We start from the raw sequence: 20,440 nt of genomic DNA, 5'->3' as shown, positions 1-20,440 counted from the left end.
GTAGTCAAAGGTTTACGGAGCGCAATATCAGTGAAAAATGTTTATCACCATCTTTACATGAAATCTGAAATTGAATATTTGCTTCTAAGTCTGGCCATGCAAATTACAGGGCACTATTGAATCGCAAGCGATAAGCCCTGGATGCAAAGAAAATGATGGAAAAAAGTTTACTTGCCAATGTTGCACTATAAAATTTTGACTGCAGGTATACGCGCATCTAAAGAGGCTATGCTTTAATGTCTTCACTAAGATTACCCAAGGCTTCTATAATGCGTGCATTTTGTGTTATTTTTATTGAAGGCTCACAGAAAATATTAATTTCACTTTTAGCGCCCTTCAAGATTTTTGATAATTTAGCATACCCAAGTGCTGAAATATGGTCAAATCCCTTGATTATATGCACACCTTATAGAAAATTCCGTGACTTCATGCATACAGCTTAATTTGGTGCACAATGTGTCTTCTATAGACCTGAGTGTAAATTACTGTGCTTGTTCAAGTAAGGAGCTGTTGCAAAAAAAGCTACTATGCCCTGGTCATAGCTCTCTTTGTGCAGTTAAGTGCCTGTCAGTTTGTCCCAAATGTTGTCACCTTTTAGTCTCGAAACACATGTGGTGCCTGGTGTCCTCGTTGAGGATAGTAAAGACGGGCCTTCGCTATCCTCAACGAGGAGACCAAGTGCCACACGTGTGATGATCCCTGTCATCATGGTCTCAAGACAGTGCATGACAAATGTTGCGATTACTTTTGAAATAATTAGTCGTATTAGTTGCAGCAGTAGCCAATTTCTCACTTTACAGGTTATATATTTAGCACTGCAACTACTGTTTTTATGCTGCTTGTTCATTAACGCCTTCTTCATACATAAACACTTCACTTGTGCCAACAGTATGGTTAATGTAAAATTTGGGGCTCACATCACCTAGCACATGTTCTCGTCAGCCCACTGTCGTGTCATACTATCGGTCATGTGGCACACAACCAGTTGTGCTTTTCCATAGATTTCCCGGTGTTATGGCAGGCACAGATGCGCCAGAACAAGGCAAGGCTTTTGATAAAATGATCCTGATTATCTGGTGGTAAGACTAGCGGCAATGCTCATGAAAGGATGGTGGGTATGGAGCAACGCTTGAGGTAAGATTTCAAGTGATTGAATGACTAAATGGCAGTTCCTGTCAGTGCAGCACACGCTTTAGCAGTGCAGTCCTCGCCGCTGCAAGCATCTTAAAGGCCTCCTCGCAGCCCGGCGCTGTGCTCTTGTCTGGGTGGAGCAGGACTGCTAGGCGGCGGTAAGACCTGTTGATGTCATCCCTGCAGCCAGCAAAAACAAACCATTGTGTCAGCACCGTACATTTGCTTAGTCTGTTCGACAGAAACATGGTATGGCCATGTTGTGCGGCTGGTTTTGCATTGTTATTGTAAATTTCTTGAAGGTTGGTGGAATTCTCGTCTACTCCTACAAAGCTTGGGTCCAAGGTGGTGCTGATAGCCCCAGTATATGGCCTAAAAGTACACCCTTTGGTCTGTATACTTCTGACAAAGACTGTACCCACTGTGACGGCTCTTTGTATAGGGCGTTCGGCTGTAGAGCATGAGGGTGAAGATTTAATTCCGGTTTCAGCAATCGCATTTCGATGAAAGCAAAACACAAATGTGTGCTGAGATTTTAGTACATTTTAGAACATTAGGAGGCTGAAGTTAATACATGGCCCTACTGCTATAGCATGCCACTTGCCCTTTCACTAATGTTACCAAATCTAAAAAAATTATTTGGTGTTGGATTTGATCTTTTCTCCGAATAATTGTTTTCAGTCTGATCATAGGTTTTATGTATTCATGCACCACTGATTGCATAATGAGCACTCCCATTTGATTTTCCCCATGCAAGTTTTGTTTTTTCCAGGCAGTACATACTGAAGTTAACTCTACTCTTCAAGTTAATCAATATTGAGCTGCTAACATGCATCATGCATAACCTTTCATGTCAAAGCAGTAATGTGATTTGTGTGAAATGCGATAGTGGGTGTGTTCTAGTTCATGCAAATTCTCTGCATTTCATTCTGCCTGATAGTACTGTAACTTTGTAGCAGCTGTGAAAGCTGAATGAAAATGTTTTTCACGACCGCAGACAGATATTGAATGCTTCTGTCATTGTTTTTGTAGCTCCTAACAACAGTAAGCCGAGTATCATTGTTATTTAATTAAAATGGTGCACTTAGAAGCATGGATGGCCACAGAGCTGCATGCCATGGTGAATGTTTTGTGTGCCATTTACTGCTCTTTAATGATGCAACACAGCAGCCAAAAATGTGAGTCTCAAGTTCCTTGGAGCTGCTTCAACTGAGTCGAGGCATATTAACCACACCGAGTACTATTGACAGAAAACTTTCATTGACTATGTGATGTGGATGTGCTAGTTTAATGTTTCCTTTCAACTAATGATCACTTGCCTACTTTTTACTGATTACGTGTTATGCTCTATGTGTTGTGAACATGCTACTTTCATCACTTACCTAGATGCCCTTGTGTCAACACCCAGCTTCTCGTACTCTGAACGAGACCAGCGTACTTGGTGGACTGCCTGGAGCTCCTCTTTACTGTAATTGCATGAAGACCACAATGCTACTGGGTCCCTTCCCATGTCATGCACTTCAAGGACTTGCATCAGGAGGCTCTGTGAGAATATAGAGGAATAAAAAAAAAATTAGATGCAGCTTGGCTCTGCACTTTGTAATGGTTTGACCCAAGTACCCTCATAAAACCTTGCCTAAGTAACTAGACATCCACATGATTGATTTCTGAAGTATAATACTTGATGAAGGACACTGAAAAGAATAGAAAAACTCAAGCGATGTTCATATATTCCTTTCAGCGCATGTGTTCATCTATTCCTGATTTCATCCTTCCTCACTTGTGCATTGTCATTGTCTAGCTCAAGTGTACACTTGATGTTCACATCTCCTTGCTACATTTTTTTTTTCATTTTAATCTTTTAGCTACATAAAAACTGACTTCTTTTTGCTGATATTTTTGGGAGAGATATTGTACTACTCTGAAAGAGAATCTGTTCAAAATGCCACTGCTTGCTGGGCCACACAAGTACCTTGACTAGTAAATTATTCCATAAAACTAACTTGGAGAGTTTGGATATCCTTGTGTCAGGATTTTTTAATCATGGCAACTGCAGGTGCAAAAAATGCATGAAATGATTTTTTTAATTTTCAGGGAGAATATAAGGTGAACATACCTGGAACATTTCGTGGATGCCAGCACCAGTGTATGCCGACACAACAAAGTGTGAAAATTTGTGCAGGTCCACCCATTTCTCCACTTCTTTGTTTGGTGTGTGTGCTTTGTCGCTCTGAATGTGTGGAGCAGAGGGAATATGGTTCATTCACTTTTGACATGAACCAGTGTATATACAGCAGGATGCTTGGTTATTACCTTGTTTCCGCACACAACGCAGACCACTGACGTATTGTCCATGCCTTGTGCCATCTCGTTGAGCCATCGCTCAAGTGTTTCAGAGCTTGAACTGTTGCTGATGTCATACACAAGGAGAACAGCATCAATGTTTGAGTAGAATTCCATACGTACCTAAGACAGATTGAAGTGATACAGTTTGGTGGGATATCTCTCTTTATTTCTTTGGTTTAATATGGGACTCACTATTTTGAATATAGGATGTCCAGAAAGGTCAAATATGTTGGCCAGAACTTCAGTACTGTCAACAGAAACCCTGTGATGGTGAAAAGAAAAATGGAAAAAGTGCAGCAAGGGCTTTTAAAACTTAGAAACAGTTGAGTATTGTTTGCAGCGCACCTAGTTGCTCCAAAGTCAACGCCTACTGTTGCTTGATACTTCGAAGAAAATCTTCCGTCGCAGAACCTCTTGATTATGCTGGTCTGCAAACATTTCGTTGAATCATCGTCAGTATGCGCGGTTTACCTCCGTTTTGAATATTAATGTGCATTTTTTTTCAGTCACTAAATTCTCTTAACACTAGTGTTCGCATGAAAAATTAAAAGGGAACTCTTCTTTCGCATGAGCAATTAAGTACAGTCAGCTGCTGCCTTTCTAAATCTGCAGCGTTGCATTCTCGCTAATATCGTGAATTAAGCGCAATGTGCAGCTAAGGTAACATTTGCTTCAAATAATCTACATGCCGTGATATAATTTCACCAGTGCTCTCAGCGTGACAAGCTACATGAAACGAAACGTGCACAGTTCAAAATGCACGCGTCTTCCATGCAATAGTACCTTTCCAGCTTCTACGTTTCCGACTGTAATGATTCTGACATGGTGTGGCCTCTTTATCCTGCCGTGCAAATCCATTGTACGCTGTTCACCGGTAGCCCGCACAAGGGTCGCGAAATACTTTCGAGGATGTGCACCCCGTCACCTAGAATTGCAAGAGCATCGAGAACTGTTTTGGGGACTCAGGGTCAGCGCACCTAAATATAGCCCGCACAACCACGCCTTCTCATCTCTGTGCTAGCTAATGTCCGCTGAAATACTTATATTGCTGTCTTAATTATGTTTTGTGCTTTATTGAACTGTTTTGTTAGCGCATTATTTCATTTTTTACCATCGTGATGTGACGCACTGTACATTTGCGGCAGAGCGTCCCGCGCTAGGTTTCGGTTTCACTTTCGTCAGCAGCGCTGGTGCGGCTGAAAAACAAGTGCTGCACAACAAATGTAAAAAAAGCACAGTAAATTCAGTGAAGACACGTTGGTAGTTGCATTTATTAGATAATATCTACCTACAGCATTCGAATGTCGTAAATATCGCGACATTTTTCTACTGCTCTTAATAGGCCCCTATGATTAAAATGGCGGCGTCCATGGCAGCGTAGCAGCGCGCATGGTAACTGAGTGGCATGCATATACGGTTTCTGCACCCATAAACTGACGTATTGTTGCACATTTTGAAATTGCTCGGTTTACCTTTTTACTGTTCAGTATCGACAAGCATGCTGGTTGCCCTCAGAAAAGCAGTGTTGCCCCCACCGAAGCTCGTGCCGAACTCGCTTCGTCGTAGCACCGGCTCCGCAACCGAAGCATCGGCGATCACGTCGACGAGTACCGCGGTCAGAACGCTATCCAAGGAAGAGATCGACAGAAAGCGTGATGTGTCCCGCCTTGCGCCGCGCGTGTACGCCAGAGGTGTCAAGCTTGAGTACACTTCTCCCACTATGGAATTCGAATATAATATCAATAACATGCGCAAGGACTACGCCAGGTTCGGTAGCGCGACAGGCATCAACCCGGGCATTATGTGGCCTTCCAAAGAGGAGCTCCAGGACCTTGTATACATAGAGAACAAGTTCTACCCGACGCTTCAGCAGCTTTTCGACGAAGACCGAGCCAAGCAGCGGGCAGAGGTGGAAGCGCGGAGACTTCGGGAAGAGGAAATCGAGCGAAACATGGAAAAGTTGGCGAGCGCGAGGATAGCAATGCTGGAACGGGAGGCCGAAAGGACGGCCAAGGCCGACGAAGAGCGACTGCAGCGCGAACAGATGATACTGGAGGTCCGCGAGTACATTGGCTACAATGTTGAGCCTTCTGATCCCAAGTTCAAGGAGGTGATGGAGATGAAGGAGGAAGAGAGGAAGAAAGCCCAGAAAGAGGCCAGGAAGAAAGCGAAGCAAGAAAGGATGCTCGCCAAGCTCATGGCCGTCGGCGCTGCGGGCACGGATGAGGGCAAGGCTACTGCTGAGCGTGGCAGCACAACAGAGAAGAGCGGAGACACCCAGAAGGCAGATTCATAGGAACGTCGCCATTTTTTCTATAACTTAGATTAATAAAATAATTATTAAATGTTGGAATGTTCGGCTGTTCATTTTGCGTAAGGTAACAAAAGGGGTTGACATGCAGTAAGAGCGAAGAGAACACTTAACATCTACCACCACAGTATTAATCCTGTCCATAGCCTTGCCATGAACTTCACAGCTCATTTGCTCTCGGTAACCACTCATATACATCAGAGGTGGCAGTGAACACACATTTGTTTTGAAAAGATGGATGCAAGAAACGTCTCCTGGGCCCAAGTAGAAAAGTACATTGTGAATATAGTTTAGAAGCCTACAACAAGGCCAGGTTGACATTAGTGGCCATGGCTGCTGAAATACAAATTGGAAAGCAGTGTTGGTCATGTATTAAGGAGGTGCTAGATATCATGTTCCTCGTGTAGATGAGCTATACAGATCGTGTTCTCATGGCTAGCTGTGAAAGGGTTGTCCAAGCCTAGCGAGTGGTGGCATTTCTACTTGGTCAGCAGGTCTCGTGTGATGGCAGCATTTGCTTGCAGTTGCTGCAGAATGGCCTCCTCACCATGTATCAGCCGTCAAATGATGAGAAAAGCATAGTAACAAGACTATGGTCAGAGGTGAGCTCATGAGGAGTAACATAAATGTAATGCTTTTGTTATGCTCTTGTCCACTGTCGCATAGTAGATGCCAGCTTTCCTTCATTCATGTGACGTCCAGCTGATGTAGCAAGCAATGCCCACTTTTTTTTCTTTCTTGTGTGAATAAAAACATTGACAGCAACAAAGCAACATATTTCGAAGTTTTTCATACTTTTCATTTTGATAACAATGCTGGCATAGAAACCAAAATCTTGCTGAATCATCCCCATGTGTCATGCAAAGCAAACCTTAATTCTTGTAGCTGAAATATATGATATTCAATTATGAAAGCATGGATAACTAGATGACCATTGACAACCATAACTATTTTAGTGCATTAACACTTGTTGCCATTCCCTGCATTTAGCTGTTGTGTGTTTATCTGTTAGTCTGAAGCCAGTTTTGTGGCAGGTTGCCCACCACTCGGTGGGCAGGTGAGCGCCCTGCCCACAGTGTCAAACCGCAGCTTATATTGTGAAAGGCTGTTCAGGAAGAGCAACCTGTATCGCAACCGAAGTCCCACCGATGGCAGCACCTGCCATAGAAGGGCAGTGGGGCATTGCTTGACCGCTGCATCACTGCGCCAGGAGTGGCAGGAAGACTGCCAGAGATCTATGAATGTAGAGAATGAATGATTCTGCATATATGGACACTGACCCATTATCACTATCCGAACAACTGCCATCCGCGAACACTGGATCTCAACACCGAAACCAAAGTGAAAACCGGACTGCTAGCGTACCTAATTCGCATTTGACTTAACTACGCAAATCCACCATCATATTTTTATTTACACTGTATGCCACGGCACCGAGAGGTATTTCGCCAACCATTTTATATCTGAGCTGTGTGGCACCACGCGCAATGCACAAAAAATAGAGGTTTAGCACGATTCCGCTTCTACGTTTAGTGCCATTTTGACCTTCACTTGTATGGCTTGATTCGTTGGAGGAAAGCCTAACAAGACCTCACCTGAGGACACAGCCAGTCATGTGGCCCATCAGGGCAGGTTGTGAGGACGTCACAAGTTCACACGACCTCTCTCGACCAATCAGTGATTTTCATCTCGGATATCGGCGGGTTTTTTTTGTGACAACTCTAATGCAATCGCATTAAAACCAGCCTGTATCTTTGCTTGAATGGAGTCCAAGATTGCTTTAATTCAATGATTACCTTAGTAAATGCACAATGACACCTCTTATTTTCCACACATGCAGTCATACTGCAAGCACAGCTACAGCAAAAAATACCCTGCATCTATCTCCTCTTGTACCTCGTAATGTTTTAGTCTTTGTTACTTCACAAAACCATTCATCACAAACCCAGTTGCACACTGAACTAATAGCCCCATTATCATGTTCATTCAGAACTGATCATTCACATAAATTTTAAACCTCCTAAGCCGACCTGTTACCACTCACATCTTGTATTTCTCAGGAACAGAACTATCTTACTGGACTGACTGCTGCCACTGTCAAAAATCCAAGGCTTTTGTTTTACTCCAGCTAAAATTGTAAATCTAGCCGCCGCGGTGGCTCAGTGGTAATGGCGCTCGGCTGCTGACCCGAAAGACACAGGTTCAGTCCTGGCCGCGGCAGTCGAATTTCGATGGAGGCGAAATTCTAGAGGCCTGCGTACTGTGCGACGCCAGTGCACGTTAAAGAACCCCAGGTGGTCGAAATTTCCAGAGCCCTTCATTACCGTGTCCCTCATAACCCGAGTCACTTTGGGATGTTAAACCCGTGTAAACCAAAACCTAAAAATTGTAAATCTGAATGCTAAAGTCTAACTTATTTCTTACTGTTTTATCAACCTTTCTGTTGAAGGCAAAATAAGTAAATAAACAGGCTGCCAGTCACTGTGACACCTAATGGATTTCTAGTGTGCAGCATCGTCCAGAAATTTCAAACTTCTACAAAAACTTTCCGGTTATCCTGATATTTCAATATCACAGGCTCTCTTTCAAGAGAAGTTACAATGCACCATATTTCTAGAAGCGACAAAATGGAACAGCAACCAGCTGATGGCATGGAATGAGGGGCTCATTTATTGAAATGCACAATGACACGTGGGACAACTGTTGAAACTTGCGCACTTCAGTCATCAGATGACACACCATACTTTTTCTTGACTCTCTCAATTTCTTCCTTCTTCTTCTCTTGGTCCACTCGCTTGAAGGCCTGTGACAAAAGCAAAAAGGAAAAATTAGTACCAGGGTGACTGAATGATGCAATGGACAAAACAGGCACAAAGTTTTACCAATGAGCGTTCCACATAGCGTGTTTCACACCAAGCTATGCTGGACCACCTCCATACATTTTCCACTGTAGCAGCTGACATAGATATATGCAAATAAAGCTATATGTCGAAATCATAGTGATGCGCTACAGAGTGAGAACTACCCACTAAAGAACATTCACTGTGCTGCTGCTTCACAATGAATAAACAGCACATTAAGCCATTTTGCATTTGTTCCATTTCGCTTTAATAACAAGACTAAAACAATAACTCAAATTTCCTTCAGCTAATGGGCTTTGTGTAGTAGCAGTGGTTTATTAAAATACAAAAATGTAAAGAAAAGGTGTTGCTGGCCACAGCAATTGCAATCCAATGTCGTAAGCGCCAGAGCTGCGGCAGGCGGAAATAAAAGGGATAGGGAGTGTGTAACAAGAGGGGACAGGGAAGAGCTATGTACACTATTTACAAAATACAAGTTCTGCACCGCTCGCTTAGTTCTGTGCGACAAAATACCACTGCGGGCTATAAGTAGCAGAGCTTTTTGATCTGAACAGTCGTGAAACTTCCCATAGGCTTTATGCATTAAAAAACGGAGGTATGATTTCACCAAAATTCCGGAGCTTACAGACTGTGTCGACCCCCACAGTCAATAACATAAAATGTGTAAAGGTCTTAAACTGCGACATTATCCGAGATAGTTATTCAAGTCACAACTACCTGGAAAAAAAATCAGTGCAACAGATGCAGGAACAAAAGTCCATAAAGAGGTAAAACAAGAAAAAAGAAGCTCTTTAGAAGATAATGGTGACAAATAGCGACAGCTTTTATTGGTCACTTCCAGATGGCAGAGCCTCTTTAAGCCCCCGCAAACTGGCCTCCGGGATTAGTAGTCATTTTTTGAAGCACAGTTTCCCAAGTGGTATGATCTAAGAGCTGTCATAAGTAGCGATGATTGAAGTTTTATTTTTTTTTTTTTTTTTAATTGGGCAAACATTTCTTGGCGTTTATTTTTCGTCAAATATAGTTTTCTACAGGTGAGTTACTGACTTTTTTAAAAGATAATGATGATAATGCTTAAGAGTTTATCTTGGCCTTTTTGTCACAAATAGGAGATGTTTTACTTAGTAATTAGAGCAAAAATAGTTGCAATAAGACCTGTGCTTTTCCTATTAATAATAAAAAATTAAACAAAGTTAAATGGTGCAGCCTTCAAACAAAAATGCAAGTGGAAGTTTGCGTTAAAAACTGGGTTGTCGTGTTATCGTTGGGCTGTTACGATGCGTTGAGTGAGAGAGCAAGGTATCATGTTATCTTTGTGTTATGGCAACGATAAAGTTGCTGCTAAACCAGTGCAGTTGCCAGAACATGACGCTTTTTTGTGACGCTTATGCAAGGTTTTGCATCAGTGCCCTTATGCGAAGTGGAAAAACCTACTCAACTAAGTTACTGCCCTAACTCGGTGATGATAATGAAAAAACAGTGCTTTGCTAGCAGATGGCAAAAGAGGTAAAGCCTACCGGTCTGTAGTGGCGTGCAAGGTAGTGGGACAAGCCTCAAAACAAATGACAAAGCTAATTCAACAGTCCCACTGTCTCACCACACCGCTAACTTCTGCACTGCATTAATTTTAAGGCGACAGCATTTAAGGGGCTCTGGAACACCTTCCAAGGAGAGGACATCAACTTGCTCAATCACTGCATTGGGATGTCATGAACACCTGAGCCAAATATTACCCTCCTACAAGCAGCAGAGAACCCACAATCACGCGCGAAAGTTAGCTAGCCCTTCCCGGCGACATTTTCATGTTCGCACCCTCCTCCGTCGCTTGCATCTATGTATACATGTTGAGAGATAGCTATTGGTTAGATTCTTTCAGACGTCAGGCAGCTACCAAGGCCGCGGCCAATAAGCCACGTAGCTCTGGCGGGTCAGGAAGCTCTCCCCCGGAGGTGGGGCCGGCGGAGGAGCGCCGACCTTCCAATGTGCAAAAAGTGACGAGAGGAGAGGGAAAGGCACAAAGACGCTGAAATTCAAATTTTGACTACAGATAACTGTTTCTACAAAGCGCATTAAAAATTCTTCCTGGACAACATTCTTGAAGCAGCATGCTTTAACATCCCAGGCATACCGCAACTTTATTAGAGCCCCTTTAAAGGTCGTGTTCTGTAGAGAATACGGCGCCGTCGGTGTCGTCGCGAGCGAAAAACCATGTGGCCCGCCTGCCACCTCTAGATGCTAGAGCAGCCAGGTGCTGAGAGTCACTTGAGTACTTTCTATTATCTTGCTGCTGTGCCAGTATGCCGGTAATGCAGGACGACACAAGCTCATAGTGACATGAGGCTATGTGACAGTGCTGTGAAGTTATTTTTGCAGAAGTTAAAAGCTGGTTTAGTTCACCAGTGTCACTGTAGATGTGTGGAAATGTTTCTTTAAGGTGTGCAGCAGCAACAGCAGTGCTAATGCTGATGACTGCACCATCAGCATTTACAAGTATGGAAAAGGCTTAGTGGGAGATTATTTCGGCTATACATTTGTAGTTGCTCTTTACTGTCGTGAATTTACAATACACGCGGGGAAAGAAATAAATTAAATCCGCCGAACACTGCGACCAATTGGTGCAAATCAAAGGGCTTTCACGCTGTTTTGTTCGCGTTGCATAAATGCTCCATTGAGAGTTCGCATATTCGGATTGCCGGTGCCACTTTTAGCAGCGAATCTGCGCTCTCCAAATCACAGGATCAAAGATGACCAGTCGAAGACACTGTAAATTAAGTTGAGGACATACAAGACTACTGAATACACAGAAGACTACTGAATACATTGTGACATTGTGAAGCAATGAACAGCGCCCATACATACCTTAGTAGGCTGGTAGTACAGTACAACAAGGTACCGATTGCAGACGTTGAAGCCGGAAAGGTGATCGCAGGCATTTTTGGCATCGAAGATGTCTTCGTAGACAACAAAAGCCGTGCCACGAGTCTCGGGTGTGTTTCCACTGCACGAAAAAAAAGAAAGACAAGCAGCAAGAGCTTGTACCAGCAGAACATACACTGATCTTATAGAAGCACGACGTTTCAAGGTAACATCAAAAGCAATAAAATAAGCTAAGTACAGGGGTCGCCCTCAATGACATGCGCCGTCAGTTAACACACAAACGGGCACTCCACTGACACGTACAGCCTTATGTCGTGACGACCAGACAGCGTTGGTAAAGCTGTCCGCAATATACGAAAACTCATCGCACTTACACTCTGATCTGTCTGATGGCTCCGTACTTGCCGAAGATGTCGTACATTTCCTCGCCGGATATTTTGTACGGCAGATTTCTCACGTACAATATCCTGTTTACTTCTGGCGGCAGCCGAACCTACAGAGAAAGTAAGAATCAGCTGAAAAACGTCATGCACAGTCGGCCGCTGCGTAGAGGACGCAAGGAACAAAAAAAATGCGTGCGGTGAAGCATCTATGCTTGCTAGTCGTGCTAGCTTCTATACAGCACGGTAAAGAAGCCACAAACATTACGAGCAGGACAAATTAATACAAAACTTACGCTTGTCTTCCTTTGCATCGCCATGATTGCGTTTTGTTGCGATTCGCTACAACTCGGCTTGGCTAGACTCGGCTTAAAACAAGCGAAACATAACGCCGACTAGACGAAGCCTCAAAATATTCAAAATACTCAAAATAATTTTTAAAAATTAAAAAAATATATAGTCTAAATGATTTTCATAATAGTCACTCTAGCTTCAAAACAATCTTTCTTTTTTTGTGTGGCTGCTGCAAAGTCAAGGCAAGCCGGTCTGGCGGCCAGTCCGAGAACGCTTTGCGAGGGTGTTGTTAGCGACAGCGACTTTGCGTCGGCGTAAACAAATCCGCAGAAGAATCGCGTTCTTAGTGCCTGACAGCCGTGTTGGCATCCATGTCCACTACTCCAAGGGAAGAACGGAAGGCTTTCACGATGTCGAGCGGCGGTAAGAGCAGCTTCTCTGCTTTGTTTCAGAGAGCGTCGTCTTGTAGGCTTAGGCATCGGCTGCTTCACCGGTTGAGTTGGCATGTTGGCATTACCCACGCCGAGAAAGCTTAGCAGCTGTTGTGTTTCGTTCGTATCGTCATGAAGCTACATGCCAATGTGAGTCACCACATTGTTGTGAGCCAAGTGTAAGAGCATCTTGTCACGACGTTTGACGCAACCCGCATCCGAGGAAAAGCGAAATCCACGTCGGTGCTGAGGAGGCGTACCAAAATCGATAAATTCCGCAGTTAGGCAGCCGTGTCTCGCTGCATTGCTTCAAACGTCTCGGCGCTGTCGCACGTGTTGCGAAGTGCTGTTTCTCCTTCTGTGATGTATTTCCCCGCGCAGCCGTACACATGTTCACGCATCCGCCCTGTAATTACCGCATTAGCATTGCTGTTATCGAGGCTTTGATCTTTTTCTCGTGCCCCTTGCGAGCGCCAAGGGACAGTTGATTGAATATTTGCCACTGGTGTATTCGCATCTTGCCAGTTGCGACTGCGTCAAGTTGGGTGTGATTGTTGCGCTTAAGTTGGCTCTAACGATAATAGCATGTGCGCCGCGAGCTGGGAACATGACCTCTCTGAGCGAACAGCTACTGAGGCATTGTGCAACGAGCGGCTGCTGCTCGCGACTCGGTCGTTCGCTTCCAGTCCCACACTCGCAGACAAAAGGAACCTGTTTCCGTGAGGTAACCCAGTCGCAAGCCTAGTCTATATGTGATCGGTTTGCGGCGTATCCAGTGCAGTTTTTTTCGCTCTTCCGCATTTGCCTGTTTCGCCCGGCTGCCCGCAACGTGTGGGTGGGTGGGTCGGTCGGTGTCGGCTACACGAAATGGGAGCGGCCGATGAGAGCTCCCAACGCGAATCCGAAGTGTACTAGCAGTTGCGAAGCGTCCTGGGGAATGATGTGGCTTATATCCGTGCTGGTGCTGAATCAAGTGTGAAGGGACGGACGTGAAAATTGATGGCTCGTGGATTAATTTCATCCCTTATTTAATTATCAGCTGCTTGATGGAAATCGAGAGCTGGTGTGTAGTACTGCAGGAATGCTGCCCTAGCATATGGCGAGCTTGCCTTTGTCTTTGCAATCACTCTTATGCCCTAGCTCATTGACCGATAGTGAAGATAGCCAGAGCACCTGTCTGGCGTGGTATCATCTACTGCTTACCGGTTCTGAAGGCACTAGGAAGTTTTTTTTTTCGTATGACTTTGATCGCATAGGAAAGGTTTCAAGAAAGGATATTCACAGCCGAATTGACATTTTTAAGTGAGCAAGCTGCAAAGAGCATTGTGTGCAACCTGTTGAACACTAAATTAATGAGTAATCTTTGATAATATAAGGCTGGCACAGTGGAGTAGTAGGGAGTTGCAGAATAGTAAATGTCAATCTAGAATGTGCCAGCAAATCCAAAGTGTAGGCTAATTTAAAGGTGCAAAGATTGCTCTTCGATTTTAACGCCCTAACATTGGGTACATCTGATAACTGTGCAGCTATAAATGATATTGTTGCAGGCTGAAAGTGACACCTTGGCAAAACATACGAAAAGTGGTGTAATTAGTTGCCATTTCCTTCTGGCAGCAGCTCATATGCCACATTTGCACTTTTGTTTTAATTTGTGCTTCTCTTTCATCAGTCCCCAGAAGAAAGGCTAATATTTTTTACGTTGCGAAGAGACACAATAATGGCATATTTTAAACTTCGAGCAATTACAGAACCAGTTCTGTGCGAGAGGGGAAAATGCTGACTCAAGAGTCAGGATTTCTTCTTACTTTACTAAAGCGAAGAACAATAATTTTCAGTTCGGCATAAAAAGTATTCTTGGCAATTAAATTTCAATATCGTTGCATTGGTGTGTATTTTCTCATTTGGAACAACCATTTTTTTTGTTGCTAGGTGCAATGTATAGTTTGTAGCACTATTGCACAAGCTCTTACTGCTTTTACATGAAAGTCCTTGTAGTTGTGTGTTACATGTCATTCAACAAAGTCGCTAATTCTGTGGGATGCTTAGGAATACTTTCACATTTTTGGCATTTCATGCTCTATGACCACTGGCCTCATGGGTAGTGTACATGGTCAATAAACATGGCAAGGGGAAATTGCATAATTGTAGTACGACAGGCCGCATACAATGTTGGAAACAGCCAGATAATGTGTTCACCTAACCCACAAGTATCCTCCTGTGGCAGACCGGTCATGTTTGGGTTTTTATGGTTATCTATGATTTGTCCAAACAGATGACAAGGACTGCGAATAGGACTTACACTACCAACTTTAGTTTTATTTTGAAAAGAATGTATGTATACACATCCATAACCGGCGCAAAACAAGAGCAAAGCAATTAAAAAGCATATCGGTTTCCATTTGGGTTGTTTTGATTACAGCCCTCGGTCCGAGGGGGGAACCACCGCGCTGACGGGCTCCTATTTTCGATTCGGGGTTGTCGGTGCTTCGAGGAACTGCTGTAAAGCCCGGCGCGCAGCTTTCCCCACTCGGACGGGGCGATTGGATGGCAGCCAACGTGATCCCCCGAGTGCTGCCGCGGCGACCACGATGTAGGCGGCGGGGAAGAGACTTGCGGTCATGGACGCGCCGTGAGGCGCTAATGGGTGTGCCGATCCGCAGTCCATTTGCCGTCGCCGGCTGCTCGGCCATTTTATCTCTCGGCACCGACACCCGTCCGCGGTGGCTTAGTGGTTAGGGCGCTCGTCTGCTGATCCGGAGCACCCGGGTTCGAACCCGACCGCGGCGGCCGCGTTTCGTTGGAGACGAAACGCAAAAGACGCCCGTGTTGCTGTGCGATGTCAGTGCACGTTAAAGATCCCCGAGGTGGTCGAAGTTATTCCGGAGCCCTCCGCTACGGCACCTCTTTCTTCTTTCACTCCCTCCTTTATCCCTTCCCTTACGGCGCCGTTCAGGTGTCCGCCGATATGTGAGACAGATACTGCGCCATTTCATTTCCCCAAACACCAATTTTCATTTTTTACCTCTTTCTTCTTTCACCTCCTCATTTATCCCTTCTCTTACGGCGCGGTTCGGGTGTCCACCGAGATACGTGAGACAGTTACAGCATCACTGCCCCGCCGCGGTGGCTCAGTGGTTAGGGCGCTCGGCTACTGATCCGGAGTTTCCGGGTTCGAACCCGACCGCGGCGGCTGCGTTTTTATGGAGGAAAAACGCTAAGGCGCCCGTGTGCTGTGCGATGTCAGTGCACGTTAAAGATCCCCAGGTGGTCGAAATTATTCCGGAGCCCTCCACTACGGACCTATTCGTTCCTCTCTTCTTTCACTCCCTCCTTTATCCCTTCCCTTACGGCGCGGTTCAGGTGTCCAACGATATATGAGACAGATACTGCGCCATTTCCATTCCACCAAAAACCAATTATTATTATTCTTATTCTTATTATTGCCTTTCCTCAAAACCAGTTTTCATTTTTTTTTTTCACCGAGGACTATGCGATCCCAGGAAGTCCTCAACCTGGGAGTCCTGACGCAGTGGTTAAGCGGTGCGCCTCTGCCCTGCGATGGCAGGTGCTGCCACCGGTGGGGCTTGTGAGACCCAGGTTTCTCTTCCCGAGCAACCTCCTGCGTCCAGTCGTTAATTTAACTGCCACCTGCCGCGGTGGGCGGTTTCCTTACAATCCGGTGGGTAATCGCAAGGTCACGAGACCCATGTGGCCCAGTGCCACCTGGTTTGCTTCTCTGGAGATTTCTCGCTCACTCCAACGACGACTACGCTAAAGTGTACCTCTTCTAGTACACTTTAACTACGCTGGCTTTTCCGTGACACGTGGCCCTTAATGCTATCACGTTAAATAAAAGGGGAAGGGGAAAGCAGGACTGAACGTCGATAAATGCTGCTGTATATACGAGGGGCTGCATATAACAGCCGCCGCGGTGGCTGAGTGGTTATGGCGATCGGTTGCTGGCCCGAAAGACGCGGGTTCGATCCCGGCCGCGGCGGTCGAATTTCGATGGAGGGGAAATTCTAGAGTCCCGTGTACTGTGCGATGTCAGTGCACGTTAAAGAACCCCAGGTGGTCGGAATTATCCGGAGCCCTTCACCACGGCGTCCCTCATAGCCTGAGTCGCGTTGGGACGTTAAATCCCCATAAACCAAAGCTGCATATGACAAGCGGAGGGCAGTACCTTACCGAGGCAGAAAAAAGAGTTATTTTCAGAGTGATTGGCGTTCGAAATGTGCTGAGCTCGTGGCCGTGACAAGTCCGTTCAGCTTGGTATTTTTTTGCCCCTTCAGTTGTAGGAACCTGAGAACTTGTGATGGAAAGTAAAGATAACACTGCTCCATGAGTCGAATAACGTAGTTCAGCCTCAGTGTGGTGCCATGGATTATCACAGATGTTGTTTACGTCAGTGTTGGCTGTTTGGAGTGCCGCCCTGCGAAGTCCTTGTTTAAACAAGCGTTTCTGTATTGTGGGCTAGGGGCTCTAGTCCAGACAGGCCGTCTGAAATTCCAAATACTCCTCGCGAATATTCGACTGATTCGATCGTTAAGATTGCATGTACCGTGGCATATCTTTTGGAGCTTATTGCGTGCGTATGGGAGAAGGGAGCGAGCACAGTGTCCTCGCCCACTACTGTGGGAACAAACATGCACAAGGAAAAAGGTTAGCAGGGACACTGCCAGGAAGCCCCCCTTCCACCACTCATAACTGTAGAACGGTGCGCGAATGTGGGCTTGCGTATAATGAAAAATAATAAGCCCCTTCCTGCACCACTTGCGTATAACAGGCTTAATCCAATTTGAAGATCCTCACCCGTAGGTGGGAAAAATGAAAAAAAAAATAATGGAAGGGGGGGGGGGGAGCTACATAGCGACCCACAGCTTGGGGAGCGGGCCCGGGGAGACTCCCCTAATATCCCCTGGGACGTAGCGGAGAGGATGGGTGAAATGGGTTATGGGAATGGGGACAGCGAGTTTTTTGCTCCGATCCTTCATATATATCGACTCCATTACTGGCTTGCCTGGCCAGGACAGGGAGGGCGTCAAGATTGCCCAATGGTGCGGCCCCGCTCACGGGATGCCCGGCCATCCGCAAACGCAACTGGCTCCGACCGCCGGAGACAGGAGAACCTAACCCGGGGTCAGCTACCTCGGGTCCTCCACGACATTTAGGGTTTGTTTCGGACCTGCCAGCTACTTGCCGTCGAGTGCTTTTCGCGGTTTTTCAGACTTCGGGCGTAGTACGTCCGAAGCGGGACAGCCTTCAATGGCCTGGTTAAATGACGGAAGCCGCAAGTAGAACTGGGCTTCTCATAGATGGCATGCAGCGACGTCATAGTGGTCGCCATGTTGGAAACCATGCAGCGCGGCGAAAACCTGCATGGTTTTCTAATCCGCTTGGAGCCGCCTGCTTTGACCCGCACTGCAGAAGCAGCGCCCGGTACTCTATCATGGAGCCCGTGACGTCACGTGCCAAGTGATGACCTCTGTGCTCGGCATCGTTTGTTGGTCGGAACTGGCGGCGTGTCTGGCATGCGTAACCAACGTCCTAGTGATGACGCAATCCGCCGCCGCATCTTTGCCTTCCGCGAGACAAGTCACTGCTTTGAATGGACTTGAGAAGTTCGGGAAAATTGCCGAAGGTCTGAGCCTGCTGTATGACAGACGTAAACAGCAGGACCTTCCTTCACTTTAGAAGCGCTGTGTGACCATGAGTCATACCGTTACCGTTAGAAACAGTGCGCAACGCCCAGTTGCGTGCAGTGTCCATTGATATGGAATGCTTCCACGGGAAATGTTCCAGACATTTGCAGTCGATAACAGGTGCAAGAGTGCGGTCCAGGGGAGCTCGGTGCCGGTAGCTTAAATGCCCTTTGATCGAAGGCTTTATTTCTCCTAGCGCGGCGTTTCGTCAGCATTACGTGCGCTGTATTACCTCTGACGCTCACAGCATGCGATGGGACAAGCTACCTGAAGCACTGCATAGTTAGCGTCGAAACTTGGCTCCGGTATACTGACCGCTGCTGTTGCCTACAAACGCAAAAGTAAAAAAGCCAATCGCACCTTGCAACGTCTCGACCGAATGGCAAGGAAAAGTTTCGCAGTACCAAAGTTCGCTCCCCCACATAGGCTGAAACGCGCAGCCTTGACGCTCAGCTTCTGCGCAGCTATTTCCCTGTTCTGAGAGCGGGCAAGTGAAATGTACACGTGAGCGGGCCGCGCAAGTCGGTAGGTCACGCACGAAAGCACTGTGCAGAAGTTCCTCCCTATAGCTACACCGCACTGCAATTTTGCCGGTTAGGGCTGTGCGGGAAAGGCTCACCGTAAGGATTGTGTAACTCTTCTATCGCTTACGAACATGTCTGTCTTTACTTTTTCGGCAATCGCCATCGTGCTTTGTCTTTGCCGCTCTGTTTTTCCATTGTCCTGCCGGCCCGTGTAGTAGGTCCGGGTATGGTTTACTCTTTCACTGCGCCGGGTCGTTACGGCGTGACACACTGGATCGGAACGTCAACTGAGTAACTCATTATTTTCTTCTTTTTTTTTGTTTGACTTGTGCTCGCAGCCTGAAAGACTATCAGTCGCACAGCTGCGCTCGTGCGTCAACTTTTCTGCCTCGCGGTTTATTTCTTGTTTGAACTCAAACGCATGGTGAATTAGCGCTAGCTCTCCGAAGTGAAGTGTCTGCAACGGCGATCCGTATTTTGAATTTCCTTTCTTTATGCTCGTGTCCACATTTGTCAGCTTTGTTCAGGCTCTGAACTGGAAGGGAAGTACTGTTTATATGTGTAGTCAGGCCCGTGAGTAGCGATTGGGGTGAAACCGATTCGCGTATGCTTCCCGAGGCTAATTTTGACGGTTTTGGGCTGTTTAGTAAGCTATTATTAGAATGGGCAGCCCGGCGGACAGACGTGGCAGGCGAGGGAGGAATATGGGAAAGGGGGAGAGCAGAGTTTGCTTGCTTTTAATTTTTTTTTTCTTGCGACGAGGAAGCTTTAGCGTCGCGCAGAGCCAACTGCGCAGTGGCAGGCGCTCTCGCACCTTTCGACTCGAGGCAACGGATTGTGATGATTTTTCGCTCTTTGCGCTGGTGTAAAATGCTCAACAAGCAAAATTGCAAGATGCTAGAGGGGCGCCTTGCAAGGGCGAACGAGTTTGCGTGCCCTGCACTTTGTTATCGAATAAGAAGTACCAGTGTTGCTCAGATATTTAGGGAAAGCCCCCAAGGTAGAGTAAATTTGTAATACGAGTGATAAAGCAATAAAGCACTCCGAGTTATGGATAAATTCGCTCTCGCCCAACCATAAGCTTGCCGTCCCGGTTAGCTCAGTTAGTAGAGCGATTGCTCCGGTAAAGCGGTGGTCCCGGCTTCGAACCCCGGACCAGGACGAATTTTTCTTTAACTGCGAAGTTTCTGAGAAAGCTGTATAGTTTTCCTTTGTAGCCGTACGGCTGCGCTTGGGTGGATGACAATGAGCAATTACTCCCTTATTACAAGAAGTAGGAGTATTTGAATGTTTTTATGGCGCAAGTTTATTTAGGTTGGTGGTTTCTTGTGTTTTGTTGTTTTCCTAGGAATAGTATTCGTGTATATAGTACTGTCCACATGAAAAACAGTAAATCAGTGGGAAGTATGCTCTGTAAGTTCATTTATTTCGTCGTTTGGATTCTTACCGCTAAATTAAATGTCGTCGCGTCGTGTCAAACATCATCATGCCGGAGTTGGGCCATTGTGGCTGCTGACTGGGTCCGGCCACGGCGGACTTATTTTGCCTGCTTTTTGGCCGCCCATTTCCACATCTCATTGTTT

General features: G+C 46.0%; 4 protein-coding genes across 6 annotated transcripts in view; 2 read left to right on the top strand and 2 right to left on the bottom strand.

Annotated features, from left to right (window-relative positions):
* Positions 1 to 80: 80 nt before the first annotated feature.
* LOC144129238 (dnaJ homolog subfamily C member 27-like) lies at positions 81 to 4,676 on the bottom strand. 2 transcript variants are annotated; one of them, XM_077663246.1, is made up of 7 exons: positions 4,261 to 4,676; positions 3,823 to 3,905; positions 3,670 to 3,739; positions 3,445 to 3,597; positions 3,248 to 3,361; positions 2,514 to 2,674; positions 81 to 1,311 (listed from the first exon to the last, which is right to left on the bottom strand). In XM_077663246.1, the coding sequence occupies exons 1-7, from the start codon at positions 4,333 to 4,335 to the stop codon at positions 1,176 to 1,178; spliced, it is 792 nt and encodes a 263-aa protein (XP_077519372.1). In that variant the 5' UTR covers positions 4,336 to 4,676; the 3' UTR covers positions 81 to 1,175. The 2 variants fall into 2 exon arrangements, with proteins under 2 accessions (XP_077519372.1, XP_077519371.1); XM_077663245.1 differs by having other exon boundaries at positions 3,445 to 3,541; positions 3,670 to 3,905.
* A 164-nt stretch (positions 4,677 to 4,840) lies between these two features.
* On the top strand, positions 4,841 to 5,830 carry LOC144129239 (uncharacterized). Its single transcript, XM_077663247.1, has one exon. It carries the CDS (start codon positions 4,976 to 4,978, stop codon positions 5,771 to 5,773), a length of 798 nt encoding a protein of 265 aa, XP_077519373.1. The 5' UTR covers positions 4,841 to 4,975; the 3' UTR covers positions 5,774 to 5,830.
* A 2,602-nt stretch (positions 5,831 to 8,432) lies between these two features.
* Sf3b6 (splicing factor 3b subunit 6) lies at positions 8,433 to 12,280 on the bottom strand. Its single transcript, XM_077663239.1, has 4 exons — positions 12,203 to 12,280; positions 11,901 to 12,019; positions 11,509 to 11,647; positions 8,433 to 8,591 (listed from the first exon to the last, which is right to left on the bottom strand). Exons 1-4 carry the CDS (start codon positions 12,224 to 12,226, stop codon positions 8,508 to 8,510), a joined length of 366 nt encoding a protein of 121 aa, XP_077519365.1. The 5' UTR covers positions 12,227 to 12,280; the 3' UTR covers positions 8,433 to 8,507.
* Positions 12,281 to 12,445: 165 nt separating this feature from the next.
* The window catches only part of LOC144129233 (uncharacterized), a 34,548-nt gene continuing 26,553 nt past the window's right edge, over positions 12,446 to 20,440 (top strand). Inside the window, exon 1 of one of the 2 annotated variants that reach the window (XM_077663236.1) lies at positions 12,446 to 12,623. In XM_077663236.1, coding sequence (XP_077519362.1) covers positions 12,572 to 12,623 — 52 coding nt within the window. In that variant the 5' untranslated portion in view covers positions 12,446 to 12,571. The remainder of the gene's footprint in view (positions 12,624 to 20,440) is intronic. The other variant, XM_077663237.1, reaches the window with a different exon arrangement.

This window comes from Amblyomma americanum, chromosome 4 (genome assembly GCF_052857255.1).
Source record: "Amblyomma americanum isolate KBUSLIRL-KWMA chromosome 4, ASM5285725v1, whole genome shotgun sequence".
NCBI classification, from domain to species: domain Eukaryota; kingdom Metazoa; phylum Arthropoda; class Arachnida; order Ixodida; family Ixodidae; genus Amblyomma; species Amblyomma americanum.
Note: the sequence above shows the minus strand (reverse complement) of the source record. Positions and strands in the feature narration are given on the sequence as shown.

Bases quoted from the DNA above. Each gene is read 5' to 3' on its own strand.
- LOC144129238 (XM_077663245.1), bottom strand. From the start codon at position 4,335: ATGGATTTGCACGGCAGGATAAAGAGGCCACACCATGTCAGAATCATT. The intron at 3,542-3,669 runs GTGAGTCCCATA...GTATGACATCAG, and splicing joins GACATCCTATATTCAAAATA to CAACAGTTCAAGCTCTGAAA. The intron at 1,312-2,513 runs GTAAGTGATGAA...TGCTGGCTGCAG, and splicing joins GTTGACACAAGGGCATCTAG to GGATGACATCAACAGGTCTT.
- Sf3b6 (XM_077663239.1), bottom strand. From the start codon at position 12,226: ATGGCGATGCAAAGGAAGACAAGC. The intron at 11,648-11,900 runs GTAAGTGCGATG...TTTTTCGTGCAG, and splicing joins GCCATCAGACAGATCAGAGT to TGGAAACACACCCGAGACTC. The intron at 8,592-11,508 runs GTATGTATGGGC...CTTTTGTCACAG, and splicing joins TGTACTACCAGCCTACTAAG to GCCTTCAAGCGAGTGGACCA.
- LOC144129239 (XM_077663247.1), top strand. From the start codon at position 4,976: ATGCTGGTTGCCCTCAGAAAAGCAGTGTTGCCCCCACCGAAGCTCGTG.